At 40.3% G+C, this 25,482-nt stretch overlaps 1 protein-coding gene across 6 annotated transcripts in view; it reads right to left on the bottom strand.

Annotated features, from left to right (window-relative positions):
- Positions 1–20,992, bottom strand: part of FBXL20 (F-box and leucine rich repeat protein 20) — a 105,824-nt gene extending 84,832 nt beyond the window's left edge. For 4 of the 6 annotated variants that reach the window (XR_003607103.2, XR_003607101.2, XM_028089818.2 and 1 more), the window contains exon 1: positions 20,793–20,992. Coding sequence is in view for 4 of the 6 variants with exons in the window: in XM_028089818.2 (XP_027945619.1) it covers positions 20,793–20,840 (48 nt within the window). In the remaining 2 variants the exon portion in view is untranslated. Of the gene's footprint in view, positions 1–19,956; positions 20,243–20,792 lie in introns of those variants that run through there. The other 2 variants (XM_028089814.2, XM_028089815.2) reach the window with 2 other exon arrangements.
- Positions 20,993–25,482: the final 4,490 nt, after the last annotated feature.

The following is a 25,482-nucleotide window of genomic DNA, read 5'->3' as shown; positions in this document are numbered from 1 at the left end:
AATGTGTACTAAAAGAGCTCTTTGAAGAAGAAAGAAAAATAAATTCGCAGTAGACTTCTGAGTTACAGTAGGGTTCAAAAGAAAAAAATAGAGTTCAAAAAATAACAGAGGAGGGGTGACTGGGTGGCTTAGTCAGTTAAGCATCTGCCTTTCACTCAGGTCATGATCTCAGGGTCCTGGGATCAAGCCCCTTGTGGGGCTCCCTGCTCAGTGGGGAATCTGTTTCTCCCGCTCCTCCTCCACCCTGTTCATGCTTTCTCTCTCACTCTCAAATAAATAAATAAAATCTTAAAAAAAAAAAAAAGATAACAGGGGCACCTGGGTGGCTCAGTCGTTAAGTGTCTGCCTCCTGCTCAGTGGGAAGCCTGCTTCTCCCTCTCCCACTCCCCCTGCTTGTGTTCCCTCTCTCACTGTGTCTCTCTCTGTAAAATAAATAAAATCTTAAACATATTTTTTTAAGATTTTATTTATTTTTTCAACAGAGAGAGAGAAAGACAGTGAGAGAGGGAACACAAGCTGGGAGAGTGGGTGAGGGAGAAGCAGGCTTCCCGCTGAGCAGGGAGTCTGATGTGGGACTTGATCCCAGGACCCTGGGATCATGACCTGAACCGCAGGCAGACGCTTAATGACTGAGCCACCCAGGCACCCAATAAATAAAATCTTAAAAAAAAAAAAAGATAACAGAGGAATATCTTTAGGGTGCTAAGGGAAAATAAACACAACTGAGAGCTCTGTACCCAGCTAACCTAAGGGGACCCCGGCAATGAGGAGAAAAGAAAGATGTCCCCACATATATAACTGAGTTCGCCACCCATAAGTCCACAGTAATAGAACTTTTAAAAAGAATCTACTTTCAAAGAAGAAAAGTGTACCAGGTACTTCTGCCTCTGCTTACAATAGTGATGGACTAGATTATTCTCATGAACCCCCCTACCAAGGACCACTAAGAAGTTGGGTGAAGTATTAAAAATGACAATAATAATAGTAGACTTTTTTAAAGCAGGGATTAGGAAAAAATAGTATAAAGAACTATCAATCCAAAATCTAGAATGTGAGAGCCCAAAGAAGTAAGCCCTTACTCAAGAATAAAACTTTATGTCAATATTATTAGATAAAATTTAATTTGGGGCGGCTGGGTGGTCAGTCGTTAAGCGTCTGCCTTCGGCTCAGGTTATGATCCCAGGATCCTGGGATGGAGCCCTGCATCGGGCTCCCTGCTCGGCGGGAAGCCTGCTTCTCTCTCTCCCACTCCCCCTGCCTGTGTTCCCCCTCTCTCGCTGTCTCTCTCTTACAAATAAATAAAATCTTAAAAAAAAACTTTTTTAATTCAAGGACAGAATCATTAAGAGTCAGAAAGAGGTTTTCCTTATAGAAACAATTCACAAAGAAAATTTAACATTCTTTGAAGTTTATATATCTGACAACAGAGCTTCCAAATGTATGAAGCAAGAACTGCACTATAAGAAGAAATAAACAGAGGTGTCTGAGTGGTGCAGTTGATTAAGCGGCCAAGGCTTGGTTTCAGCTCAGGTCATGATCTCAGGGTCCTGGGACCAAGCCCCGAGTTGTGCTCAGGGCTCAGCACTCCCCAGAGTTTGCTTGTCTCTCTCTCTCCCTCTTCCTCTGCCCCTCCCCCCACTCGCTTGCATGTTCTCTCTCAAATAAATACATCTTTAAAAAAAGAAGAAATAAATTTCAACATAGCTGGAGAATTTTAATATTCTTCAAGAAACCAACAGACAAAACAGGCAGGAAGTTAATAGAGACCTATAGGATCTGAATAACACATCTAACAAGCTTGATGGAAGAGATGTTTAATGAACTAGGTCAAATAACAACTTAAACTCACTGATGTACATTATGCTCCCGGTACCCTTGTAAGCACTTTTTACGTATTACATCATTTAACTCTTACAACAACTCTGGAAAGAAGGATTCTATGGCCAGCTCCATTTCATAAATAAGAAAACTGAGGTGCAGAAATTAGATGTATTCCAAGTCACACATTTTAAATAGTGATCTCAGCCAAAATACGAACTTATGAAAAAATCAGCTTTGCTGTAATTAGACAGTGTGCTGCATGTCAGCAATTAGAAAATAATATCTTTTTTTTTAAGATTTTATTTATTTATTTGACAGAGAGAGACACAGTGAGAGAGGAAACACAGCAGGGGGAGAGAGGGAGAGGGAGAAGCAGGCTTCCTGCTGAGCAGGGACCGGATGTGGGGCTCGATCCCAGGACCCTGGGATGATGACCTGAGCTGAAGGCAGACGCTTAACTACTGAGCTACCAAGGCGCCCCTAGAAAATAAGATTTTTTAAAAAATTTTTTTATTCTTGTGTTAATCACCATACATTACATCATTAGTTTTTGATGTAGTGTTCCATGATTCATTGCTTGTGCATAAAACCCAGTGCTCCACGCAGAACATGCCCTCTTTAATACCCATTACCAAGCTAACCCATCCCCCCACTCCCCTCCCCTCTAGAACCCTCAGTTTGTTTTTCAGAGTCCATCGTCTCTCATGGTTCGTCTCCCCCTCCAATTTACTCCCCTTCATTCTTCCCCTCCTGCTATCTTCTTCTTTTTTTTCCCTTTAACATATATTGCATTATTTGTTTGAGGTACAGATCTGTGATTCAACAGTCTTGCACACTTCACAGCGCTCACCATAGCACATACCCTCCCCAATGTCTGTCACCCAGCCACCCCATCCCTCTCACACCCCCACCACTCCAACAACCCTCAGTTTGTTTCCTGAGATTAAGAATTCCTCATATCAGTGAGGTCATATGATACATGTCTTTAGAAAATAAGATCTTAAGAAAATAATAATAAAATAAAGTGTTTTATTGGACAAACGCTATGATCCCTTTCAAAAGTGTCATCAGCCTTTTGAAGTTTTCCAAGTTTAAACAGACTTTAAATTTTTTCTAAGTTAGAAATACAAGGTCCACTTTCCCCTCCCCTAGGAGACAATCAGTACACTTTTCTTCCACCACCTAAAAGTCTTTTGCTTCCTCTACTTAAGGGTCCTCAGATCTTCCTCTTCTGTTGATCCATCATGACTTCATATTCAGATTTAAATAGACACAATTTTGAGAAATGTTAAGAAGATGGGGTATTCTGGTCTCTAGCCTCTGGCTGGTAAGCACTTCTTCCTTTCTGCAATTCAGTTCTTTAAAAAGACAGTCTCATTTTTTTTTTAAGATTTTATTTTATTTTTTTGACAGAGAGAGACACAGCGAGAGAGGGAACCCAAGCAGGGGGAGTGGGAGAGGGAGAGAGAGAAGCAGGCTTCCCACCGAGCAGGGAGCCCGATGCGGGGGCTCGATCCCCAGACCCTGGGATCATGACCGGAGCCGAAGGTAGACGCTAAACGACTGAGCCACCCAGGCGCCCCCGACAGTCTCATTTTAAAATTTTGTGTCTGTGATCTTTTTTCCACATCAAACCCAAGCATTCAATAAACAGAAAATTCTACTTTCTTCCAACACAGAATATTTACAAAAATCGATGATGCTCTTGACCACAAAGAAATTTCAAACACCTATTATCATAAGTAACTAATATACATATATTATACATAATAAATTAAAATTAGAAATGACCATGAAAACAGCCACTTAAGATCAATATACCTGAACTTTTTAATGAAGTTTTTTTTTATTTTTAAAGATTTTATTTTACTTATTTGACAGAGAGATAGAGAGAGAGCACAAGTAAGCAGAGAGGCAGGCAGAGAGGGAGAAGCAGGCTCTCCGCTAATTAGGGAGCCCGACGCGGGGCTCGATCCCAGGACCCCAGGATCACGACCTGAGCTGAAGGCAGCCGCTTAACCGACTGAGCCACCCAGGCGCCCCAATATACTGGAACTTTTAAAATACAGACAGCAAACAGTGAATCTGAGATATGAACCCAGGTAGTGTGGTTCCACAGTTCTGCTCAAACACTCAACACTAAACTATGGTTCTAATTATTGTGTTCCAAGTCAGTATTATTCAAAGTGTGGTACTCACTTAAGCATCACCTTTATATTTCCTAGAAATGCAATTTTGTGGGCCAGGTGATTTGCCAGTTTTCCAGGTGATTGTTAAGCAAAGTGAACTTGGAAAATCCCGCTCTAAACCATGACTCAAAAGCTCTGCTTTGGATTCCTTATAATGTGAGATAACAATCACCTTGTTGTTTAAGCTACTAAACAAGTTTTCTATTACTTGTAGCTGAGAGCATCCTAACTGGATACAAAAACGAGCACACAAAAAATCCGAACAAACTTTATAGCTTTCTAATGATAGTGAATCCTATGAGCTCTGCTTTCAGAATATATCCAGAATCCAATTACTTCTTAAACCTCCACCACAATCAACTTCATACAACTATTACTTTTCTGAATTACTGCAAGAACCTTAAACACCAGTTATATACTACTTCTCCACAAAGCAAGAATGATCCTTGCAAAACTTGAAATATAGCACGTTCCTCTTCTGACCAAAAATCCCTCTGGCTCCCCTTGTCAGAATAAAATTCAGGGCTTAAAATGGCCAATGAGGCCATTCATGATCTGCCCTGCTCTCCATCAACCCCCTCTCCATTCTCAGTCGTAACTCTCTGACCTCCCATCCCTCCCACAGCAACCCAACTTCACCATCATCTGGCCACAGTGACCTACCTGGTGGCCATTCCATGAACACATCAAGCACACTCCCACCTTCATTTTTGCATTCCTTTACCGGTAATGGTCTTTCCTTGCTCCATCATTTTTTTTTTAAGATTTTTTTTTAAGTAATCTCTACACCCAACATGGGGCTCGAATTCACAAACCCTAGGTCAAGAGTTGCATGCTCCACCAACGGAGCATCAGGTGCTGCTGCTCCATGATTTTTTTAAGTCTGCTCACATGTTAACTTTAGCAGCAAGGTCTTCCTTAACCATTCTATGTAATTATGAACCATGCCCAACTCCCTTCCTCTTTTTTTTTGTCCTTCATTTTTGTCCACAGTACTTATCAGCATCAGACATATTATGTAATTACTTTTTTATCAGTTTTATGTCAAATTCCCTTCACTAGATTTTTTTTTAGGATTTTATTTATTCATTTGACAGAACAAGCAGAGGGAGCAGCAGAGGGAGAGAGAAGCAGGCTCTCTGCTGAGCAGGGAGCCCGACGTGGGGCTCGATCCCAGGACCCCGGGATCATGACCTGAGCTGAAGGCAGATGCTTAACCAACTGAGCCACCCAGGAGCCCCTCCTTCACTAGATTTTAAACTCCCATAGGGCAATTCTTGTATTTTGTCCACTTTTATACCCTCAGCATCAGTAGCAATCTCATGCACGTAGAAAGTACTCAACAAACATTTGCTGACTGAATTAGTGATAAGAAAATATAAAAAAGTCCATTTATAATAATATTAAAAACCATAAAGTATGTAGAAATCAAACTAAGAAAAACTGTAAAATCTTAAAGGAAGAACTCTATACAAATGTGCTGAAAAAAGCTAAATATGTATAATGTTCATGAATGGGAAAGAAAATATTATGAAGTTATGAATTTCCCCAAATTAATGTATAAGGCCAATTAATCAGAATTGTGTTACTGGCAATAAAAAAAAACAGATGGAAGGGTGCCTGGGTGGCTCAGATGGTTAAGCGTCTGCCTTCGGCTCAGGTCATGATCCCAGGGTCCTGGGATCGAGTCCCGCATCGGGCTCCCTGCTCCTTGGGAGCCTGCTTCTCCCTCTGCCTCTCTCTCTCTCTCTCTCTCATGAATAAATAAATAAAATCTTTAAAAAAAAAACAACAGATGGAAGAAACAGAACACAGTTCAAAAACAGACCTCTGAATTCACTTAATTAGTTTTATGTTACAAATGGCATTTCAAAACCAGTGGGGAGAAGATGAACTAAACCATATTAGGACAACTGGGTATCCATATGGGGGAAAAGTTCATTTAGAACCCTATTTTACAGGGGCACCTGGGTGGCTCAGTTGTTAAGCATCTGCCTTCGGCTCAGGTCATGGTCCAAGGGTCCTGGGATCGAGCCCCACATCGGGCTCTCTGCTCGGCGGGAAGCCTGCTTCTCCCTCTCCCACTCCCCCTGCTTGTGTTCCCTCTCTCGCTGTGTCTCTGTCAAATAAATAAAATTTAAAAAAAAAAAGAACCCTATCTTACAAAATAAACTTCAGGTAGATTAAAAACTTAAGATTAAAAAAATTTTTGATGTGACAAAATATGGAAGAATATAATCTTGGGATAAGGGACACCTTTTTTATATAAACACAAAAAGCAAATATAAGAGACAATCCCACTCAATGAAAATCTTTGCAAATATATAAGTAGACAAAGGGCTAGTATTCAATATCAGGAATGCCTAGGGGGATTAAAAGAAAAAGACACAACACAATTTTTAACACTTGACAAAGGATAAAATAGGCAATCTATGAAAGAAATTAAAAGTATTCAATATAAAACAAACATCAAAGACAAACATAAAACAGGAAGACACTCAACTTCAGTAGTAATGAGAATACAAAATAAAGCAATAAAATACAATTTTTCCTATGTCAACAAAAAATTTTAAAGTTGGGAAACATCATGTGTTAGTGAAGATATGAAGAAACAAGTTCACTCATATACTATGGGCCAAAACATAAATTTGGAAGGCAATCTGACAATATCTAATAAACCTAAAAAACAGATTCCCTATGACCCCAAAATCCCTCTCCTTGGTATTTGCCATAAAGGAACACTTGCACATACACACCAGAAGGCATGTATGGGTACCAGAACATTTGTTGGGTTTTTGTTTACAATGCCAAGGAGAAAACCTAAAGGTCCATTAACAGCTAGCTTTATAAACTAGAATATTCATAGAATACTATGTAGCTGTTAAAAGAAATACATCTACAGATCTAATAGGACATAATGTAGTTAAAATTACAGAATGACAGACACAGTATGAGACTAATTATGTAAACACAGAGAAAACTAATGCTAATATAAAAGCATAATAAAAGGCGTGCCTGGGTGGCTCAGTCCATTAAGCATCTGCCTTAGGCTCAGTCATGATCTCAAGGTTCTGGGATCCAGCCCCACATCAGGCTCCCTGCTCAGTGGGGAGTCCACTTCTCCCTCTCCCTCTGCCCTCCCCATGTTTGAGCTCTCTCTCAAGGAAATAAATAAATAAATAAATTTTTTAAAAAAGGCAGAAATAATGTAAACACCTTAGAAAATGATATTTCTTTGTACTTTATGATACTAAAAACATTTTGATTATACTAAACCTACCTGATCTTTTATCTAGAAATGTTTGTTCATAAAATACTATATCCAAAATTATTATTTTAACTCAACAGTAGCATATTGCTACTTTTCATCTTTAACAATAACACTACGTGAAATTGAGTAAAATGCTGCCCGGACTTTGTAAGTCAAACCAAAGAACAAAACTTGCAAAAAGGCTTAATATGAAGCTTCATAAACTTATATTCAAAGGTTCTACAAATACTTATTAAACTTTTAATATCTCACTCCTAGTCTTCATGAAGAAGAATTATAGTAAAGAAGGTAATCAGATTAGTTTTACTAGACCGTATGGATTACATACTAACAGCTTTTGGTCCAACTGTAATTTACACAGGCACCTTGGTATTCTTTACACAGAGTATTTGTTCATAGCTATTTAAGAGAGTTATTTAAGTTGGCTAGTAAGTACGGCTAATAAGCCAAAGTACAGGTTCTATTCCCATACTCCGCAATCCCCCCACACAATTAACTGCTCAATTTTTTTTTTAAGATTTTATTTATTTATGGGCACCTGGGTGGCTCAGTCGGTTAAGCGACTGCCTTCGGCTCAGGTCATGATCCTGGAGTCCCGGGACTGAGTCCCGCATCGGGCTCCCTGCTTGGCGGGGAGTCTGCTTCTCCCTCTGACCCTCTTCCCTCTCGTGCTCTCTCTCATTCTCTCTCTCTCTCTCAAATAAATAAAATCTTTAAAAAAAAATTTATTTATTTATTTGACAGAGAAGGAACACAAGCAAGGGGAGTGAGAGAGGGAGAAGCAGGCTTCCCGCTGAACAGGGAGCAGGACCCTGGGATCATGACCCAAGCCCACCCAGGCGCCCCTAACTTTGCTCAATTCTATGGCCACAAACTCAAGTGTTAAATCAGTTCTAACCAACATCTTATAAATGCCTGTTATGGATCAAAAGAGGAATGAGGAATAAATTATTCAAAACAACTCATTCTTAGCATACACTAGAGACAAGTATAACAGACTTCAAGTCAACTGGATTAAAGTTCCGGCTTTTATACTTAGCTATTTAATGTTGGGAAAATAACCGCCTTTCAGAGCATCTGCTTTCTTATCTATAAAATAGCAGAGAAATATCCTCCATCTAACACACAAGATTTTTTTTAAGTTCAAATGAAATCATAAATGGGAACATGTTCTTTAATATGTAAAACGCTATATTAGTTACTTGAGAAGTTCAAATATCTCTCCTACTGAAGCGGGGGGTGGTGAGCAGGATGACCTATATATATATGAGGGTCAGCATTATGCAGTCATTCATAAATTCCTTAACTAGACTTATTATTTATTGCCTGAAAAACAAATGGAGCACCAGTCTATAACTACAAACTATATAATGAATTCCTGGAACTACTGGTCAAAGAGTTACTTTCCTGTTACTCTTTTCTAACCTTGTTTAATTTCTGTTTAAATCTCAGAGGAATGTCCGGCTTTAGCGAGGAGCAGTTATTCTGATTAGCTCTACCATTAGTGGTGCTGTTTTGTTTCCCTAAAGATGGGTCAGCAAACCCAAAGAAATTACTAAGAAAAACCTATCTTTTCCCTTGGTCCTCTCCTATAAAAATGCAGAGAATGTCACAGAAAAGGATAAGTAATTCATACTTGCATTTTTAAAAGTTTACACGGGACAGTAAAGTGCTAATATTTTTAAAAGCAGGGTCAATGGATTTTGTTTTCTTTTAAAAGCACTGTGAATGCTTTTCATGAAATTGGTTCTTATCACTCTCCCATACCTCTAACACTGCATTTACCAGAACCCACTAATTATCTTTCTTACTAACTAGACTACAAACTCCCTGAAGCAGAGAAAATGTTTTAGAGTGGCTTTGTGCCTTTAACACCTATCAATATCTGACACACAGTTGGTAGTTAAATAAATTTTGAATAGTACTGAACTCCTACCAGCAGTGTACCTTGGTTTTCTATACTGAGATTTTTCTGAGCCTAGACAAGGTCAGATAAGCTTTCCTGAGCTCTCAGATGTTTTTTGTAGCTTGAGAGGCTGTATAGTGTGTTCTGGTGTTTTCACTGGTGAAACCGAATGTATCTGATCATGTAAAACACACAACTTATAAAAGAACTGTATTTTAGGTGCTGGATATTAGATACTACATCTTGTTTCTAGGACTAAAACATCTATGATAGGATAAAAACCCAATAGATGGCGTACTGATTGTAAGATGTCAAATTCATGGTATTTTAATCTCTTTCTCCATGGAGTTCAGGTTGCAAATACAAGCTACCTTTGTATCCCTTATCCCAGTATTTCTTTAACAGTAATTTACATCATCGTCTCTAAGGGAACTTCTGAAACTTGCATGCCAGATCCAAAGGTTTTAAGAGGTCAGTATTGGGCAAAAACTTCACTGGTGATTCTAATAGATTTTCAGGTTCTTCCTTATTCATTTCTACTATGTCATTCAGTTTCTATAAATGAAATTTAGTTTCACTTATTCCTCCTTAATAATGTCCACTTAACTCAGGGATTACTATTAGAAAGAGTTTTAGGTTTATCTTTTTTTTAAACTGAGCTATAACTGACATACATTATATAAGGTTTCATCTTTAATATTAATCTAATTTATATTAAATTAGGGAAATACACATTGGAAATCTTATTTTAGAGCTCTAAAGACAAAGAGAGGTAAGTGGTTTTTCCCAGGGCTCAATCTAAATTCACAATAATGCCAACAGTAGGTCCCTTGAGATCTTGACTCCTATTATTTGGGCAAACTTTTCTGTCTGGCCCAGAGACTGATGAGCTCAGATTAAATTTATGTCACTTAGGACCTATAATCCACGTTTTGAGGCATATAATCTAAATACAATTATTCTTTCTTAAGGAATTTTTAACCTCAGTGAAACTGCATTTGTTGTTGTTGTAGAGATCTAGGTTTGGGAAACTTCTGTTGCGTACCCATCAGCTGTGACTAAGAATACTGACTATTAAGTCCCTTATCTTCCTGAAGTTACCATTCATGAGAATATGTTAGGAAAGTTATAGTATTAAATAAATGTTTTAACTTATCCAAGGAGAATTCCAAAACAGGTGAGGTTTCTTTTTCACAAATGGGTTGCAGAAATAAGTTAGCATGTGATTTTTTTCAACATGGGCTTCTTTACATGAAGGACATGTGAAAATTTTCAAAAAGCTGGCAAGGGGGCGCCTGGGTGGCTCAGATGGTTAAGCGTCTGCCTTCGGCTCAGGTCATGATCCCAGGGTCCTGGGATCGAGTCCCGCATCGGGCTCCCTACTCCTTGGGAGCCTGCTTCTCCCTCTGCTTCTCTCTCTCTCTCTCCCTCTGTCTCTCATGAATAAATAAATAAAATCTTTAAAAAAAAAAAAAGCTGGTAAGGATGAGTGTGGGGAAAGGGTATTAGTAATGCAGAGTTCTTTTTCAAAAATGAATACATCTCTACTTGTCTGTGTTCAATCATGCCATAGTTTTATTTTCTACAAATCAGGGAAGGAAGAATGACCGATTTCTGGGTAAAAGCTGACTGATCTAGTGTTTTAAATGTCAACTTAAAATTTAGTGCCAGATTCTTATCTTAGGAGGCATTTACCCACATTTGCCTAACAATGAATAGAATAATGATTGCAGTATAAAACCCCAGATTGAAACACTGCTAAATTACTACTCTTCAACTACACGGATTAAAATTCATAGGTGTTCCTGTTTAATAAATCCAATATATAAAACTGAATCAGATAAAGAGATAATTAGTTACATTCTTTCCTTTGTAATAGAATTTTTCCTTTAAATAGTAAATTCCTTTAAGATATTTAAAATAATGATTTACAAAAAGTCTAATTAAAAACACTTCTACTCCACAAAGTAATACGAGAGTCATCTATTGTGTGGTGGATTCCACAGAGTAATATAATAATAGGCATTATTTATTGAGCCCTTACTGTTCAGTAGACAACTTGCTAAGTGCTATACAAACATTATAGAATTAAATCCCCATAATCCAGTGAAGAGAGCATTATACCCATTTTAGATATTGAAAATCTGAGACTCAGAGAGATTAAATAACTTGTCCAAGCTCACATAGATGGTAGGTGGCAAAGCCAGGGTTCAAACTCAGACTTCAGAGTTTGAGAGCTCAGACAAAGCTAATGCTCTTAAATAGATTCTCTCTATATAAATATATAAATTCCATACACCCTAAGAAACCGAATCACAGCACACTGAACTCCAGAATATCATACAATCATTATACCCGTTCTTTACTCCTTTGGCAAAGGTGTTCATTTGGACAGATATACACTAGTTTGTTTTTTTCTTCAAGCGTCTACCTCCACTTCTATCATAATTCAAAGCAAAAACAAGCAGGAATCCAAAGGAGAATATGGGTTAAGATCACATAGACTGTTTTGTCTTTATTAGCAGTTGTACGCAAAGAAATATAAGAACACTGGCAATAAACTGAATAATCTCTAATCTGTAGCAAGTTGGGGGATTTATTTATAGAGAATCACAGAATTTCTATGCTAGAAAGGAACCTGCAGTAATGGAGGTCCAGAAAAGACATACAGATACCAGTACACACATACACATATCATTATATATACATATAATGCATTTATGAAATATACATATGTAATACTTATTTCATAGTTCAGAATGGTATTATTTCCATTTGTAAAATCCTTAAGACATAGCCTTAACACTTTCATCCTCTTTTTACTCCAATTAATTTCAAAATTAGAACATTAAAATATAGGGTGCCTGGGTGGCTCAGATGGTTAAGTGTCTGCCTTTGGCTCAGGTCATGATCCCAGGGTTTTGGCATAGAGTTCCACATTGGGCTCCCTGCTCCTTGGGAGCCTGCTTCTCCCTCTGCCTCTCTCTCTCTCTTTCTCTGTGTCTCTCATGAATAAATAAATAAAATATTAAAAAAAACATTAAAATATATAAATGATCTGATTCAAAAAATAAGATGACAAAGAATGATTTAAAAACAAAACAAACAAAAATAACATGACAAAAAAAGGATTATATTCTAACAGAGAACTCTCGAAAACTTTGCAGCTAACATTTACAGTTAACATTAAATTGTTAATTTGCAGGCAACTGAAAATCCTTTCTTTTCTTTTTCTTCTCCCCACCCACCTTGAAAGAGGAAAAAAGAAAACAAAAAACATAACAAAACTGGCTCTTTGTTGGTAAACTGCAATTCAGTATACACAGAGTTGGGAATGACCTTCCCTGGGCCTAAACTGTCAATCAAGTGTGGCATATGCAAAAGAATAGGTACCCTAGGGGCGCCTGGGTGGCTCGGTCGTTGGGCGTCTGCCTTCGGCTCCGGTTGTAGTCCCAGGGTCCTAGGATCGAGCCCCGCATCGGGCTCCCTGCTCGACGGGGAGCCTCCTTCTCCCTCTCCCACTCCCCCTGCTTGTGTTCCCTCTCTCGCTGTCTGTCAAATAAATGAATAAATAAAATCTTAAAAAAAAAAAAGAATAGGTACTCTATATTTAAAAACCTGCCCTAATCTAGATATTTTACTGCATTCTTTTTGCCGGTCTTCCCTGCCACATAAATCACCTCATTCTGCAGATAGTAAAGCAAACTCGAAGCACCCAGAATAGCTATACCTAGGGCTTCTTCTTCTATTTTTTTTTTTAAGATTTTATTTATTTATTTGAGAGAAGGAGACACAGCGAGAGAGGGAACACAGGCGCGGGGCGATGGGAGAGGGAGAGGCAGGCTTCCCGCGGATCGAGGAGCCCGATGCGGGGCTCGATCCCAGGACCCTGGGATCATGACCTGAGCCGAAAGCAGATGCCCCTAGGGCCTCTTCTTATTATTGCAAATTATAAGTAAAACTGAAAATGCTTTTCCATTTTTTACTTTTAAACAATTATGAAATTATATCTGCCTCCATCCTCTAGTTGATCAGGAAGTCACACTAACCCACAAATACCATAATAGTTGGCATATCTGATTATATAAAATCAGGCAGGCATTTGATTTATTGCTAACCTTCAGCCCCATGTTGTTAGGTAGGATTTCTGTCTTAGCACCAAAGTAATGCATAAGTTCAATTTGCAACTTGCTTTCACGGTATTCTATTTCCTTTTTAGTTTTTACTAGAAATTCCTGGGACAGGGGCGCCTGGGTGGCTCAGTCGTTAAGTGTCTGCCTTCGGCTCTGGTCGTAATCCCAGGGTCCTGGGATGGAGCCCCACATCGGGCTCCAAGCTCTGAGGGAAGCCTGCTTCTCCCTCTCCCTCCACCCCTGCTTGTGTTCCCTCTCTCATTGTGTGTGTGCGTCTCTCTCTCTCTAATAAATAAATAAAATCTTTAAAAAAAAAAATTCCTGGGACAAAATTCAAGGACAAAAATGGAAGACATTGCCAATATATATTTCATAACTGACTAAATTCTTGTCCACCATGATTTAATTGGTTTAACCTCATAGCAACTTAAGAGACTGAGCAAAAAATTACATTTGCACCTGATTACAACTGTCAGATATGAGGCTTATTATATCCAAGAGAATATCACAAAATCAAATTAGAGGAAAAATGATTAGGGAATATAGGTTACTTAACCTACTGCTATAACTCATATGCCTGCTAAATAGTTACTAGATATGTGCTGAAAATAAATACCCAGCAAAGCCATTCTTTTAACAGAAAGTCTTCAAAAGCTAATGCAAATATGTTTTGGATTTACTTACATTTGAATACATATCTTCATTTTTAAAAGTTATATAATTAAGCAAGATGAATCAAGCACAAATACCACTGCACAGTTCAATACCACCACCTATTCTTAGTTGTTATTAAGTTAAAATCTTTTATCAAATGGATCCAAATGCACTAAGACATAAAACTGTAAGACCAAGTTGTATGCCTTCATTTTTCTGAGTCAATTTTTGGGTAGGGATCTCATCTAAGAATCCATCAAGTCTGGAAGACCAAATAGGAAAACAGTATAAAGACAACTACACACAAGCAGCTAAATTTGGTCAGTTTAAGGGCATTCTTTCTTCTTCCTCCCTCCCTTGGATTTTCCTGGTGCAACGGAATATTTTATTTTGAACATCTAAAAATACCCTTCCAAAACCACAGTACTAGTTAGATTACTGAAAATTTTAATTCAGTTCCCAATCTGCCACCAGTTGGGAACCTGTAATCTAAGGGCTGGAATGGAATCCCTGGCCTGTAACAAAAGTACTTAATAATTTGCAAGAAAAACGAGACCAAGATTTGAAAAGAGACACTTGAGAGATAAATATAGAAGGATTTTATTTTATTTTTTTAAAGATTTTTATTTATTTATTTGTCAGGGTGAGGGGGGAAGAGAGCACAAGCAGAGAGAATGGCAGGCAGAGGGAGAAGCAGACTCCCTGCTGAGCAAGGAGCCCATGTGGGACTCGATCCCAGGACCCTGGGATCATGACCTGAGCCAAAGGCAGACGCTTAACCAACTGAGCCACCCAGGTGTCCCAAAAAAGAAGGATTTTAGAAATTAAGATTAAAAAGTGATATCAACACTAACAGCTAAAACTGACAAATGACCTAAACCATAAGAATATAAAAATTTTAACGTGTAAATACTTCTAAACATTTCTAATACTGATTCAATGAATGAAAATCCTCGATGCAGAAACAGATTATACCTAAGAAATAAGAACGTATGACTTAAATATCAAGAACACACTTTGTAAAGTTTTTGCCAAATTAAAAAATTTTCACAATGGAAAAGTTTTCAATATGTAATGATTTATCCTATGTAGACTGCAGAAGGAAACATGCTGATTTTTAAATAATGAGTTACTACAGTAAGTACATGATAAAACATACCATGCTTCAAAAGGTAAAAGGGAGGGACACCTGGGTGGCTCAGTCAGTTAAGGGACTGTCTTAGGCTCAGGTCATGATCCCAGGGGCTTGGGATCGAGCCCCACGTCCAGTCCAGCCCCACATCGGGTTCCCTGCTCAGCAGGGAGCCTGCTTCTCCTGCTTCCTCTGCTGCTCCCCCTGCTTCTGCTCTCTCTCTCAAATAAATCTTTTTTAAAAAAAGGGTAAAAAGGACCCATATTTATACAATAAACATCAATAACACTATTTAAAAAAAACAGAGATTGTCTGAATGGGCCCCAAAAGCCTAAACCTCTAATTTGTACCTTGTATAATATTAGATAACTGCTTTCAAACTAATCTCTAAAGTGTTAAATACAAAATCCCTTACTTTTACTAGTTCTCTTTCCCATTGCAAGGCTTTTCAAATAGAATGAAACGAATGGCTGTCACCCACTGGAAAAATGTGTAACATTTTCCACAAGTATCAATTAGGAAAAGATGGTCATTTACTATGCAGAATGTTCTTTAGATTATAAGATAAAACCTTACAGGAGAAAAAAGGTAATTACTGCAGCCTTAGCAGTACTGTGCAACTCTGCCTACAAACGTTAACAGTATTGGAGTTGCTGTTTTAGAAGAAACAGCCAAGGAAATGTGGTCCTCTGCTTTTATTTTAAAAATCAGATTAAAAAAAAATGACAGATTCATAGGATTTTGGAACGAAAGGAACGAAACAGTTGATTCTAACTTCTTTGTTTTACAAAGGAGGGAAACGATCAAACTGGAGAAATAAAAAGAAATGACCAAAGTTATATTTAATTGGTGGCAAAAATCAAGATTAACTAACATCCAGTTCTTCCAACTCCCAATGCAGTATATTTTTTCTGCCATACTACATTTTATGATTTTTCTTATTTTGGACAAACTGACTTGATAAAATGAAGCAGGCAAGCAAGTATTACAATTTAATCTTACTGCTGTAATATTATACATTTACCAAAGCAGCAGTGAGATGTAATGAGAAAACAATTAATGAACAGGGATTCAAAGTATCCAAATTGGAACTTATCATTTCCTACGTGAATCTTAACATTCCCAGGCCCTGATGAAACTGTAAATAGTATCTGTGATGTCAGTTAATGTTTTCACAATAGATAATGCTAGACTTTTTAATGAACCCAAATAAGAAAGAAATTTTCCCCCAATATCATCTTATGATGGAGTTACTAAGAAAACAATGAAATGGAGAGGCTTTACTGAAAAAAAATCTAAACTTAAGATTCAAGGGCTACCTTATTTATACATGTCTGTCACTAATCTTACCAAGTGTTAAGATAACACACATAGGGGCACCTGGGTGGCTCAGTTGGTTAAGCATCCAACTCTTAATTCTAGCTCAGATCATGATCTCAGGGTTGTGAGATTGGGCCCCGAGTGAAGCTCCACATGCTCCTGCTTAAGATTCTCTCTCTCTCTCTGCCCCTACATCCCCTAAAATTTTTTTAAAAAGGTAACACACTATTATAGTACTTCAAATGAAGAACAACTTCATTCTTGATAGCAAAGACAAAATAAAATATACTGGATGAAGAATTTTAGGGAAGTTCTTGCCCACACATTTTATGGGCTTTTATGCTATGTTATGCTAAAAACAGAGCAGAATGACAGTGAAGTTAAAAAAAAAAAAAGCAGGTTGGAATCTTGGCTCCCCCACTTACTAGCTGTGCACTTGAGCACTTCTTAAGCCCTAGCTTTCCTCAACTGTAAAACAGAATTGTGAGAATTAGAAGTAACTAAGGTAAAACATCTAGCTCAGTGCCTGGCATGCAGGATTTAATAATAATTATTAAGTTTGAAAGGAAATTATCAAAATTTGCCACAAAACAATGTATACTGTAAGAAATGTAATAAAAAGTATTTAGATGAAGAATTTCAACTGAGAGACACATTAATCAGCACTCATTATATTAGCTTATAAGGGTTATTTTTGTGGAAAGTTAATGCCAAAGTGATACAGCAAGGAACAATAATTTTCACCATCTCTGTATCTCTTTAACTCTTAACTCTTTAACTCTTCTACCCAACTATTATCTACTTTGGCTATTCTACAGGATGCTACATATCTGGCTAACAAGTACTCTACTCCCTTTATTTTAACTTTAAATTTTTTTCTACAGCTCCAGACCTGAGCATGAGATTTAAAGTATATGGCCTGCAGTTACAACATCCAAAAGCATAATGCACATAATATTCCTTATAATGAATCAACTATAAAAAGATAAAGTTTAGTTACCTTCCACCCAGAAAAAAAATGTGACCAAGAAAAAGAAAACAATTATTTCACTTTCTGTCTTAACCATAATTTGACATGACTTATTATTTGCTACAAAAATTTCTTCCCCTCCCAAAAATTCTCAGGGATCGGCTGTCTACTTACAATCATAAAATTATAAGTCCTTTAAAAACCATTCTGTAATTTTGAGAATTAAAAAAATAACTTGATGTAAATATTTTTGACATGAAAAGACTACTTTATTTTGTCTACATGTTTTATCCATTGAAACTAAATATTTAAAATGTTTTCAATGAATTAGCAGTAAGTTTACTACTTCATAAGAGCCCTAACAGTTTATTGTTTTACTACTTGTAAACTAGGTCAGTAAAGAGGTAAATGGAAAAAAAAAGAAGAGGTAAATGACTTTAAGAAATACTCAGATAAGGGCGCCTGGGTGGCTCAGTTGGTTAGGTGACTGCCTTCGGCTCAGGTCATGATCCTGGAGTCCTGGGATCGAATCCCACATCGGGCTTCCTGCTCGGTGGGGAGTCTGCTTCTCCCTCTGACCCTCTTCCCTCTCATGCTTTCTATCTCTCATTCTCTCTCTCTAATAAATAAATAAAAATCTTAAAAAAAAAAGAAATACTCAGATAATTAAACTCATTAACATGTATCATTTCCAAACTTTCTCATTTGCGTTCTGCCATGGAACCCCCTTCTTATCATAAAAGACTAAAATATTTATAAACCAAAAGCTAATCATGAATACTGTAGAAGGAGAATTTTTTAATCCCCTTATTCTTTATCTTATCAGACACCTTTAGAAAGCTTCAACTGGTTTAGTTCAAGGTAAATAAATATACTTAACAATGCAATAAACTTTATTATGATAGTACCACTACTACAGGTAAACTACAAATTAAAATATAAGATAATTACAAAAACAGGATGCAGCAATGCAATTTTACAACACATACTACAAAAGAACTCCTTCCAAAGTATCTCAATCTACAAGAAAATAGCAAAATGATAAAGAGCAGACTTCAATGGCAGAAGGCTATCCCCCACTCAGATCTTAAGTATTTGGGTTTCTCTTTCAAGATTCCTGTTAACTGCTAAAAGTCCACTCAGTAATTTTGATGACAGTCTGGACTTTACAGCACAGTAGTACTAAATATGAAACCATCCTAAATTAAGCTTATTGGATCTCTCTACTTTAAGGCAACCTAAAGTTCTGTTAAACACCAAATCATACCTACTATAATATTTTCTTCCTATGATTAAGTTAAATATGAAAACTCTGAAGAGACCAATTTCTCAATTTTCTCCATTCCTCACCTCCAACAGTAATTACCGTAGAGCTCTGAATTTAAACTTCTTCCCAACACTTGCTACCTAGATCTTTGTGGATAAATTAAAGTATTTTTCCCATAAGCATAAAAAGAAACCAAGAGGGCGCCTGCGTGGCTCAGTTGGTTAAGCCACTGCCTTCGGCTCAGGTCATGATCCTGGAGTCCAGGGATGGAGTCCCGCATCGGGCTCCCTGCTCGGCAAGGAGTCGGCTTCTCCCTCTGACCCTCTTCCCTCTCGTGCTCTCTATCTCTCATTCTCTCTAATAAATAAATAAAATCTTAAAAAAAATAGACTAAACTGAAGAAAGACCCTTAGGTAACAATTTCACCCTGGGCACCTAGTGGGCAAGTTTCCTGAAACTTTTGTCTCACCGTCTTAGCCCCTCAGTAAACCTTGGGGTATATTACCACACTACTGCAATTCATCCGTAGTTAGAACACTTCACTTCCCAGAGGAATCACTTCCTTAACACGGTGACTACTCACTGAAGACGCTTGCAGGTGTTTTCCTGTTTTCTCATCCATTCCTCAATTCCATTAGCTATAAACCTTTCTCGCCAGAGGAGAAAAAGTTCTTAAAGAGTGGATTTTCTGAAGTCTCGACCGCACACATCTAAGAGTTCCCAGAAACAATGAACTACAAAAGTACAGACCAAACGGGAAAGAAGAGGAAGTATCAGAACAATACCCAAACCAAAGAGCACCGAAAACTCGTGGTCGTCTCTATCATCCTAGTCTACCACCTCCACTTCCCTAGTTTAACCAAGGTCTCTCAAACACTGAGAAATGGCCCCCTGGCCCATAACGTCCCAGGTGGCAGAAAGAAAAGAAGCCAGCTCCGGTTGATCGGAGCTGTGATGCTTTTTCTGCCGGGTGGAGGGAGAGAAGCCAAGGATTGTGTAAAGGATGGAAAGCTGAGTGATACTGGGGGGAGGGGGGAATTAGGGCGCCAGAGCTAATCCCTTGCCCGGGCCCGCTGGTGGAACAGGCTGGAGGCGACCAGCCCGGAGGACTAGGGAAGCTGGGCTGCACCGGGCTTTTCGGGTCGCGAGAAAGGGGAAAGAAGTCTGGCAGCCCCAGCGATCGGCGGGTGACGGCGCCAGGCAAGGGAGGAGGCTCCGTGCCGAGCGAAATTTTCAGGGCATAAGAGCGGGAATCGCCTTGCTCACGCCGCCCCAGCCCCCCCAGGCTCACACCTCAAACCTGCTCTTGGTCACTCCGTTCACGTCCCTCCTCATGGGGCCGGCGGGTGCGGCCGGGGCCCGGCGCTGCGGCGTGCAGAGTTCAAAGACTGGGGGCCCGGGGCAGGCCCCGGAGTTCCGGGACCGGGAGGAGGTAGAGGAGCGACGGGCAGGGGCCGTCAGCGGGGAGGGGAAACCTCTCGGCTCCGGCGGGGCCTCCTCCACCTCCCGCAGAGCCGGCGGCAGCGACGACTGCTAGTCGCTAGCTCCTCTCTCCCCTCAGCCTCAACTTCAACCCAAAACAAAAACACTCCCCACCTGCCAGCAACGCCGCTCCTCATTGGGCAGAGCCGCCCGGGCCTCGGAACGGCGTGGGGAGGGGAGGAGGAGGAGCGCGCGGCGGCCGCGGCGGCGGCTGCTGCGGCGGCAGCGGCGCGGGACCACCCCTCCCCCACTCCCGGGCGCAGCCCGCGACAGTCCGCCCGGGAGCAGCCGGAGCGCGGCGGCGGCGGCGCGAGCCCGCTCTTGCCTCCGAGGCACGCAAGCCCACCGCGAGGAGAGGCAGGGAAGTGCCTATCTGTCTGTGTGTATTTGTGTATGGGAGGGGCTGTGGGGAGGGTGTGAGTGCGCGCGTGCTCGCGGACTCGCGAGTGAGGAAAGCAGGACAACTGCACACAGTACCGGAGCCCATCTAATCCCCTTCGCCGGCAAACAGCACGCACTCACCCAGCAAACACTTGAGGTTTCTGTCAAGCCCTCCCAGCCCCCTAGTCTTGTCGCTTCTTCCCCGGTAGCCTGTGCAGCCACACATGTCCTTCCCGGCCACCCAACTCCTTTCCCCTATCACTCACTGTCGCCTTGAACCCAAAGTGCAGCAGGCGGTCCCTGCTCGGAGCCATTTTCCTCCTCTTTCTGGTTGTCTCTAGATTGAGGCAGTGCTGCCGCCGCCGCCGCCGTCGTTGCTGTCGCTGCCGCCGCCTCCCCCGCCCCCGTGGATTGCATTACCGGGTGTTGCAGGGAGGCCTGGGGGGCCGCGGCAGGGCGTGGGTCTCCCTGTGCATAGATCAGGAGGACGGGGGGGCGGTAATTGCGCTACCCTCTGCTCCAGGAATATGCAGCAAGGCCGCACCTCGCGCCTTGGGGTCAGGGGGTGCAGCGCAGGAGCTGGGCGACCATTCCTTTTAGCTGGGGGAGGGGCGCGCTTTGGTGGTTGCGGGGGGGCCGTACGAGGCTGAAGTGCCTTTGGCTTCCCCCGCCCCTCCGCCACCAGACTGCCGCTGGCGCCCAATGGGCTCTAGTGCCTGCCCGTCCTCCAATCAGGGCTCTGCTTGGTGAGAACCTGATCCTGACGCCACTTTGGCGGGAGAAACAAGCGTGTCTTCACGAGTAGGCGGGGGCGCTGGCTCAGTGGAAATTACATTCATCTGACTCCTTGGCTCCTTACATACAAGCTAGTTTGTGTCATTATAATGTTATACTTTAGCAACACCAGCCCTCAAGGTCTTGAAATTTATTATCGAATTTCCATGGACTAAGGAATAAGTTTACCCTCTTTTGGAACGACAAACTACAGAATCGTGTACCCAAGATGAAATATTAGAAACTGTATCATAAATTCCAGCAGTCCTGGCAGGATCACTGTCCCTAATCGTATTCCAAAGTAAGTATGTTTGTCTTCATACCTCTTTTAATTCGTTTTAGTGACTGGCTTGTTACGAATCTGATTTAAGAGAGATTACTGGGGTACCTGGCTGGCTGAGTTGGTGGAGCCTACCACTCTTGATATCGGGGTTGTGGGTTCAAGCCCCGTTGGGTGTAGAGATTACTTAAAAATAAAATAGAGAGGAGCTTACTTAAGAGCAACTTGTGCTGGAGATTTTTTTTTTTTTATTAAATAGGCATATTCTGGGGTGCCTGGGTGTCGCAGTCAATTAAGCATCCAACTCTTTCCCCTCAGGTCATGATCTCAAGGTGGTGAGATCCAGCCCCTGCTTGAGCTCCCAGCTGGGCGTGGAGCCTGCTTGAGAGTCTCTCTCCCTCTGGCCCTCCCCTCCCGCCAGCCCAACCCCTGCTCCTGCTCTTAAAAAAGAAAGTAAAAATAAAAACTAACGATGTAATGTATGGTGATTAACATAACAATAAAAAATTATTAAAAAAAGAATACGTTAGAAATGTAATAAAATGATCAAGATTTAAAAAAAATAAAAAAGAAAGTAAAAATTATAAAAACAAAACAGGCATATTTAAGCTGGAAGCTTTATTACCCAACTCTTCAAGCACTTTTTATTATTAAACTTTCTCGTGTTTGTCCTAGAAAGGGCTTCTTAAGCAAGGAACCTAGCTTCAGAAACTCGTTCTCAGGCCCACAAACCCAGGTCTAGATGTTATATTGTCTGCTACCTCTGTTATTTCACTTCAGCCATATAAACACAGCTTTTTAGTCCTATCTAATCTAAGAGCAGTTTTCTCCCAATTATTGATGAATTTGGTGACTAAGACCTGCAAAAGATAGTAAAACTGGCTCAAGCAGATAAATCAAATGAAGCAAACTTTCACAGGTCTTTTACCAGGTTTCAGTTATCCTTTACAGTTAACCTACTTTGAGTAATACTCAGGGAAAACTTTTATTTCCTGATTGAATTTTTTCTGATTGGTGGACTTTTAAAAAGCTGAATAGGGGTTCTCCAGGTGGCCCAGTCGGTTGCACTGCTGACTCTTAATTTTGCTGATTCTTGATTGGCTCAGGTCATGATCTCAGGGTTGAGCCACCCCTCCAGGTCCTGCTCAGCAGGGAGTCGGCTTGTCCCTCTCTGCCCCTCCCCCACTCCCCCCTAAAATCCTTTTTTAAAAAAGCTGAATAAGTGAAAATTGCTCAAAGGTTAAAAATTTACTACACAAAGGCATAATACTTTTTATCAAAGAAATTTATTTGCATGTAAATAAACAGGTTCTTTTGTAATGTTTCGGGGGGAAAAATCCCAGATTTTGTCTACTTTCAAAAAAATGAAAAAACCCCAAAGTATTTACAGAACGGCCATACGCACAGAAAATCAAATTTGAAAGATTTTTTTAGAAAAGACCCTCCCCAACTGCTCCTGATGTACATTTCTAAAACACAAAATTTATAAAGCTCAGCTTTTACAGCTAAGCATGTTTCCCAACCTAGCTTCCGAGATGTTAGGTACTTCCTACCCCTCAAAAAACTAACTCAAGGGTAGAAATAGAGGGGTAGAGGGATTGAAAAGGGAAAAAAGGGAGGGGGGAGAAAATGAGATTGCCCAGGGATTGTGAAAGTTTCCTATACTGTCATCTGCTTTAAGTGACTTGACTGGATACTGTATGACTCACTGGCTCCCTTGAAAGGGTTGCTTCTGAGAATTCATGCTATTGTTGCACTAAATTTTCAGACCTAGGCCTTAAGGAAAATCTTTCCAAGAGTCACTAACCTCAAGGCCAGTTTTTGGCAATTATATCCTGCTTCATTTCTCCCCCATTTATAAAATACCTGTTTTAAAACACATGGATTTTGAACCTGAAATCTTCATGTACATCAGAGCAGGTTTTGACCAAGAACCCCTAACATGAAGCCAAAAGACAGAAGAGGAATCAGGTCAAACTAAGAATACATAAGACACCAGCAGCAGAAGACAGGTAGAAGTTGACTTCATGTCCTTGCAGTCTTTTGAAACAGGAGAATGAGGACACCTAGACAGGAGGGAGGTGTCCCAGGCTTGGTTTATTCTGCCTCTTCTCCTCCACCCTGTGGAGAAATGCAGTGCTCCCTGGTTCTCAGGCAGGGTGAAGCAGGTTAGCCCCGGCTCCCTGTTAAGCAAGTTCAGATGCTGGGTCAGTGTGTGGGGTGTGCCCATCGACAATTCAGGGGCTTATCCTTCATCCAGATCCTAACTCGGGATTCTTTGATCTGGGATGAAGACAGAAAGAGAGAAAAAGCTTCCCAGTTTACTCATTTTGGAATCTGTTGGCTCTGCTTGGGGAAGCTGAGCCCCTGATATGTAGTACATTCCCCATAAGATTTTCCCCACCCAGAACAAACTTAAAAACCACGTAACATTTTTTTTTTCTCTGCAGAAACCAATGGGATAGGATTCAAAACTAGGTGAGAAACTTGTGAGAAATCCAACCTGGTTATATGTCTGAGAGGCTGCTACTGTATCAGCATCACAAGATAAAGCACTCTGGTATCACCTTGCCCATGTCCTCCTTAGTGTCACCCAAGACATTTGACTCTGATACGGTAACCGATAACTTTTCTTGCTCCACTTTGCAATGTTTCGTTTCCTACTTCTTATTACCTTGGGACACAAAAGTGGCAGAGTTGTTGAGAGCTGATGACCAGAAAAGGGAGAACACTAGAGGAAATCAGAGACAGTCAGGAAAGAACGCCAAAGCTGATTTTCCAACTCTATGCTAACTCCAACCTGCAGAAAGAGCTGAATATAGAAATCTTCTTCAATATCTGATGAAGTCACTTCCATTTATCACACACACACACAAATGAATCACCTGGCTTTTTTTTTTTTTTTTAATCCAGAAGAGTTGTGCTGGGGACTGTGCCCCGTCCTGCTGATACAGATCCTGAATGGAATCATCAGGAATGGCACAGTGCAGGTGTCAAAATCAAAGTAAGGCCGCAGAATTTTGAGAGGACCCTCCAAATACTGAGAACTTGTGTTGCACTCAAATGGTCTCCTGGATTTCTATATTTATGAGAAGGGCTTCTTATTGATGTCCCCCAGAATCCAGACTCAGACCTATTCCTCCAAAAAAGGTCCAATTGGGTTGCTACATAGTAGCAAGGGTTTATCTTCATGCCCACCTAGCATTCCAGGCCCCCATTACTTCAAGTGAGCTTGAAATTGTTTTAAGTGAACTATGGCTGCAAATTTTTTACTGTTTTATCTAAGGGAGCATACAGTGGAGCGATTGAAGTCTGGACTCCTCCTCCATGTGATGCAGAGAAACAAGGAGCCCAGCTCTCAGGAATGGCATCAGTTCTCCTACAAACAAAATGCTGGGATGTGGACTTTTGGCACATTGTGGAAATAGGAGAACTATTAATTCTGTAATGGTTTTCATGCCACTGGGTCAGGGAGGCTGTACATTAAAATTTACTGCATCTGAAAACACGTTTACATCCCAAAAAGCCAGCCCAGCCTTTATTAAAGGACAAAGAGACTATAAATCAGTACCTCCACAGGGAGGTAACTCCTAATATTCCTATGATGTCTGAACCCTATGATAAACCTCCTAAAACAAAAATACCATTTTGGTTTTTCTACTTAACTCCAAAGGTGGACTCTGACTAATCTGCTTGGGCTTAATGCTACAGTACCAGCACAAGCTACAGGCTCCCTACCACCAAATAAGCCTTGCTCTTCCACCTCCCATCACTTTGAACCCTGAACCTTATAGAATTAGAAACACTGTGTAAAGACAAACAGATAAAGGGTTAAAATATTACAAATAAATAGCTAAAATTATCTTCCCTCCCCCAATCACTCCTAAGAAACAGACACCAAA

Source organism: Eumetopias jubatus, unplaced genomic scaffold (genome assembly GCF_037043125.1).
Source record: "Eumetopias jubatus isolate StellerSeaLion01/CBP00866 unplaced genomic scaffold, mEumJub1_p1.0 scaffold_10, whole genome shotgun sequence".
NCBI lineage: Eukaryota > Metazoa > Chordata > Mammalia > Carnivora > Otariidae > Eumetopias > Eumetopias jubatus.
This window is presented reverse-complemented; position numbering and strand designations above follow the sequence as displayed.